Source organism: Artemia sp. Qi Xiang Cuo, chromosome 14, assembly GCF_049724085.1.
Source record: "Artemia sp. Qi Xiang Cuo chromosome 14, ASM4972408v1, whole genome shotgun sequence".
NCBI lineage: Eukaryota > Metazoa > Arthropoda > Branchiopoda > Anostraca > Artemiidae > Artemia > Artemia sp. Qi Xiang Cuo.
The window spans coordinates 38,286,543-38,292,744 of NC_142807.1; the positions used below are offsets into that span (position 1 = coordinate 38,286,543).

The window sequence follows — 6,202 nt, forward strand, 5'->3', positions numbered from 1 at the left end:
GCCCTTTTCGCTAAAGTTTTTTTTGTAATACTTTCAAAAGAGCTATCTATTCTATCTAATTAACCGGCCTTTGTGATTCAGGGGTTTGTGATTCGAACAAAATGTGAAATTTAGCGTAAAGAGCAAGGTATCGACTAGGGGGAAAACTCCCTAATATACGTAATAAAACATACGAATATAGAAGTTCGTTACGTAAGTTAATTTGTAAGTTACATCAGAACAAAATTTTGAGAAAGCCATTTAGCCATAAAAGTAAAATTAATATGAAAATTTCGTCTTAATTATTCATATACGGTGAGCCAAAATAAAAGCTGCATTAATTCAAAAACGTTCGGAAATTAAATAAAAAAAAAGTTTTTTTTACCTGAGAGTAAGGAGCGACATTAAAACTTAAAACGAACATAAATTATTCCGTATATGAAAGTGGCTGTCCCCTACTCAATAACTCGCTCTTTACGCAAAAGTTTGAATCTGTCACACAACTTCATTTTTTAAACAATGAAAAACTTTAGCGTAAAGAGCGAGGTATTGAGGAGGGGACAGCCCCTTTCATATACGGAATAATTTCTGTTCGTTTTAAGTTTTAATGTCGCTCCTTACTTTCAGTTAAAAAACTTGTTTTTTTTTTATTTGATATATAGTTAAATTGGCTAGAGATCCGGCTAGATTCTTTCCAGGAAAGCGTTTTAAAATATGTTTTAGGTACTTGTTTGAATGACCGAATTCCAAACAAAAATATGTACGGAAAATATGTTTCAATCCCACCTTTGTGGGTTATAATGAAAGAAATGTTGGAATAGCTAGGTTTTAATCCAGCTATGGCCAAAAGAAAAACAGGATATTCTCGTATGGAGTAGAAAGAAGTCCCAAGAAAAATATAAATGAAGTTGGAAGGAGGGAATGAAGGTCTGAACACATTCAGGGGGAGGAGGAGCTTGCACGGATGTATTGGTTGTAGATGGGTTGGTGCTGCTAAGTGTTAACGTTAGAGGAAGGTTACGAGTTTACTTAATATACTAATAATATACGATACTTATCTTTCTATCAGGAAAAATTATACCTTGCAATCTTTAGGGTAGTCTGAAATGGCAGTACTAGTTATGATGGTATTGCGTTACAAGTTGTATTTTCTTTCATTTGTTTTTTTTTTTTTTTTCATTTTTTTTTCATTTGAAGGTCAAGATACCAGATTAAGATTTAGTATTGATCCACCAAAGAATGATACAGGATATACTCAATGGCACGATGCAATGCGAATGGTGGCCCGCTTACAAGAGGGAATACCGCAGGATTTTCGTAGAAGAGTAAGTATCTTTATTGTTGAGTTGCATGGTCTAATTTTTTTTCAACCGGATCTGACATTGAGTATAATGACATAATTTTCCCTCTGGAATCTTCTGTAGTTGGGAAATTCTTCTGATTCGCTGAGCAATGCCATGCTTACAAATATGGAAGTTCAATTAAAACCGTTGTATAGGTCCAGAAACTAACGCTTCTTGAAAACCACGTTGTAGAAAGGGCGATGGTGTTTTTGATGCAACTGTATTTTGCAGCTCGCAGTTCTCTGCTAGTTCAATTCTTTCCATACTATTATGGAATTTTGTATGATAATTCATAAAATTTTTAAAAACCAGTGCTTTACTGAAAACGCGAAATCGACGCAATAAAAGAGGATTAGAAGGAGAAAAACCCCTTAAGTGGCCTGCAGGACGTAAGAAAATAATTCATAAAGTTCTCAATAGTCTCTTACCGGCCATGAAATCAATAGATTTTACAATACGATTATAACTCTCTAAAAAGTCCAAGAAAGCTTAGTTTTCTATAAAGCACTGGTTTTTCAGAATTGTGTATTGCAGTTTTTTTTCCTGAAAATTACATTTTTTAGGCCCTATCTACAGGATGCGAAATTTTTTGTTTTTTCTGAGAAGGATGGGCATGGATGCGTGCTTGCTTTTATCTTGTTCTTTTTTGTCTCCCCTGGAGCCATCTTATCGAGCCAATTGTCACACAATATTGGAAGAGGGCTCTTTAGAATGGAAAGTAAAAGTTCTAGTGTCCTTTTTAAGTAGCAAAAGTGACTTTGCCAAAGCTAAGTAGTGTTTTCTGTCACTTTTTGGCATGAAACGATAATTTTGGCTCAAAGAGGGCTAAGGTATTATGTAGTCAAATTTTTTAGATAGTCAATTGATTTAGAATTATTGAAAAATTAAACATCGAGCTTTTCAGTTTCCGAGTCCATAATCCAGTACGATGGGGCGTTCATTTATAAAGATACACCGAGTCCATACAAAATAAACGACCAATAAGGACAGTTATTGCTAAGATAGTTATGGTATTGACGAGGGGGCGAACCCCCTCATATACGTAATAATTTCTGTTCGTTTTGAGTTTTAATGTTTCTCCTTACTTTCATCTGAAAAACTAGTTTTTTTACTTAATTTCTGATTGTTTTTTAATTCCGGCACCCCCTTAATGAAAAATTCCCTATCTCCCATGTAAAATTCTCGATGGAAATATCCGCTCACGTAACCCCCGACCCTCCCCCCTCCAACCATAAAAAATCGCCCCTGAAAACGTCTGTATACTTCCCGATAATCAATATTATATGCAAACAATGGGCAAAGTTCGTAACTTGCAGCCGTTCCCCAGGGACTTTAGAGGATTAAGTCATCCTCGAAGACATAGTTATTGAATTTTTCGACTATGCTGAACAAAATGTCTATCTCAAAATTTTGATCGGGTGACTTTCGTAAAAAAAAATGAGCCGGGGAGGGGGCCTAGTTGCCTGCCAATTTTGTTGGTCACTTAAAAAGGGCGCTAGGACTTTTAATTTCCGTTCGAATGAGCCCTCTCTCGATATTCTAGGACAACCGGGTCGATATGATCACCCCTCGAAAAAAAAAAAACAATAAAAAAACAAAAGAAACACGCATTCGAGATCTTTCTTACGGCAAAAATATAAAATTCCACATTTTTTCTTGTTTTTTTTGAAAATAAGGGAAATTTTCTCAGGCTCGTAACGTTTGATGGGTAAGACTAAACTTAATGAAACTTATATATTTGAAATCAACGTACAAATTTGATTCTTTTGATGTGTCTATTGATATCAAAATTTGGTGTTTTAGAGTTTCTGTACTATTGAGCCATGTCGCTCCTTACTTACAGCTCGTTACCACGAACTGTTTGATCAGCTATTACGGAGGAGCATCAAAGATTATTTGTGTTCTAGATTCCTTTGGCTCTAAAAAGTTTCTGTTTTTGCCAAAATTTTCCAATTTTTAGCAGGGCTTCAGGTAAATTTATAAAAATGGGTGTGGTCGGGGGGGGATGGAATTTAATCTTTATTATCCTTTATTCTGAGGAATATTTTTGGACCAAGCCTGAAATATGGGTGGTGTGTGGGAGATAGATCCCCTTTTATTGCAGAAATGCTTTAAGTGTAACGTAAAAGAATACATTCATATACTTACCTGCCCAAAGGGTTTGAGGTGGAAGTAGGCATCCTTTTTTTTTTTTTTTTTTTTTTTTAAGAACTTCTCTTTAAAACCACGGTCATAGCGATCTTGAAATTCATTTGTGGCATTTCAGTTTCTTCCCTTTTGGAGATTACTTTCATTTTGGATAAAAAAAAACAAGTTTTTTTAACTGAAAGTAAGGAGCGACATTAAAACTTAAAACGAACAGAAGTTATTCCGTATATGAAAGGGGCCTTCCCCTCCTCAATGCCTCCCTCTTTACGATAAAGTTTTTTATTGTTTTAAAAAATAAAGTTGTGGGACAGAGTCAAACTATCCACAGTTCACAGAGGGACTGTGGGGAATTATGACTCAAAGACATAGTTATTTTATTTTACGACCATGCTGAACAAAATGACTATCTCAAAATTTTGATCGGGTGACTTTGGAAAAAATTAGCGTTGGAGCGGGCCTAGTTGCCCTCCTTTTTGGTCACTTAAAAAGAGCAATAGAACTTTTGATTTCCGGTTGAATGAGCCCTGTCGCGATATTCTAGGACCACTGGGTCAATAAAATCATCCCTGGAAAAAAACCAACAAACAAACAAAAAAAAACAAATAAACGCGCATCCGTCTGGCAAAAAATGCAAAATTCCACATTTTTGCAGATGGGAGCCTGAAACTTCTATAGTAGGGTTCTCTAATACGCTGAATCTGGTGGCGTGATTTTCATTAAAGTTCTATGACTTTTGGGGGATGTTTCCCGCTTTTTTCGAAAATAAGTCAAATTTTCTCAGGCGCGTTACTTTTTATAGGTAAGACTAAACTTGATGAAATTTATATATTTGAAATCAGCATACAAATTTAATTCTTTTGATATATCTGTTTGTATCAAAATCCGTTTTTTAGAGTTTCGGCTACTATTGAGCCGGGTCGCTCCTAACTTACAGTTCGTTACCACGAACTGTTTGAAGTATTTAAAGATGTACACTTTTACAGGGATGAATAGCATTCTTCGCGTATGATCATGCGTAAATTAAACATGAATGTAAGAAATTGGGACTAATGAAGATTGTGGTGGCCACTCTCACGTTTAAGAGAGCCGTAAATCAAATACCTTGTAGGAATACTCTGTAAGTAAAGAGTGAGAGTGATCCTTGTCAATAGAGACGAAACTCTAAAAAAAAGTTTGAGTTTTGATCACATTTAATACAGCAACAAAAATCTATTACTTAGATACACAAACCTTACTAATTTCAAGGCTGCTTATTAAAAGCTATTAGTGTATGAAGATTTACATAATTTAATGAAAAGGGGATGCACTCCCTCAAAAAGGGGCTTGACCTTGATGAAAACTTTATTATATTCACAAAAAGTAATTTGCAAAATATGACATTTTTTATTTCTCCAGAAAAGGACGGTCAAACACGTGTGTTTTCTTGTCATGGGTGATCATATAGAACCAGTAGTCATAGATTATGGAAAGATGGCTCGTTCGAATGAACGTTTAAATATCTAGTGTCCTTTTTATGTATCGAAAGAGATCACGACACAGAAAATTGCAATATTCTAGCGTTTTGGCTCGGAAAGAGTAATTTTGGCCAAAACAGTTCCGAAATGGTATAGAACGATTGTTCTGAAAACTATTGAAAAGGTATTTATGCACCTCTTCCTCTCAGAACTGACGTGCACTGGACGTGCGTGAACTGATGTGCGATGTATCATTCGTCCCGGAGGATATATTCAGTCCATAAAAACGAACCGTCATTTTAGATTGTTTATCGAATAAAATTAACGGCTATAAAGTATTGCACACTTGCAAACCATCTATTTGGGGTGGAACTGATTTTTCGTAGTGTAGGGGATATAAGTCTTCAAAAAAGTGTTTTAGGTCCAAATCATCATTTTACGAGAGATGGTTCGGATTAATTAAATAAATATTCAGATACTGCGGATTCAAACTCTGACCTCACTTCATTAGGGGAAAATATCCATTTATGAATTTAGGTTGAAGTCTGTAGTATGGGTGCTGATTGGACGAAAGTTTTTTCTGAAAATCAGAGTGTATTCCCTATACACTAAATGAATATTCTTTTGTTTTCGAATTACTGTTCTGCAAAAGCTAAACTCTTATAAAAGTGGGGATTGCAGGGGCGGCGGTCATTTTCATATTTTGGCTAGCTCTGGGCTTGGTATTAAAGTGAACGGAAATTAAATAACAAAATTTTATTTAGTTGCGGTAGAAGCAATAGCTCCAAGCTAATAAATAGAAAAGTAAATAGTGAAATAGTGAATAAATAGTGAAAGTAAAGAACAACATTAAACAAAAAAAAACTATTTCGTGAATGAAGGGGACAGGCCCCGTTTCAACCTTTCACTCTTTGCACTAAAGTTTGACGTTCCCAGGAATGCTTTAAGAACGAATCCTCAAACGCAAGGGCGATGGGAACTGAATAAAGTTTTTTTTTCACAATACCTCAAGAATGTACAAGCTATTGGTGCGCATTTGCTTTGAGCCATAAAATGATCAATTCCAATTTTTAAAAGCGGTCAGTACACAAAACACTTGCATTTACCTGTTAACTACATTTGCCTTGCTAATAAATGATTTCATAAAAAAACACTATAAAACTTTAATGTAGAGCAGGGGATTGAGGAGGGGCGGCCGTTATCATATACGGGATAGTTTCTGTTGGTCCTAAGTTTTAGTATCGCTCTTGTATTTCAGTGTCAATTTGTTTTATCTAA

The 6,202-nt window shown here is 35.3% G+C and overlaps 1 protein-coding gene across 1 annotated transcript in view; it reads left to right on the forward strand.

The window, feature by feature from the left end:
- LOC148944438 (uncharacterized) overlaps positions 1 to 4,973 on the forward strand; it is a 59,009-nt gene extending 54,036 nt beyond the window's left edge. The window contains exons 3-4 of the mRNA XM_089099928.1: positions 1,177 to 1,304; positions 4,866 to 4,973. Coding sequence (XP_088956054.1) covers positions 1,177 to 1,304; positions 4,866 to 4,973 — 236 coding nt within the window. The remainder of the gene's footprint in view (positions 1 to 1,176; positions 1,305 to 4,865) is intronic.
- The last annotated feature ends 1,229 nt before the right edge of the window (positions 4,974 to 6,202 follow it).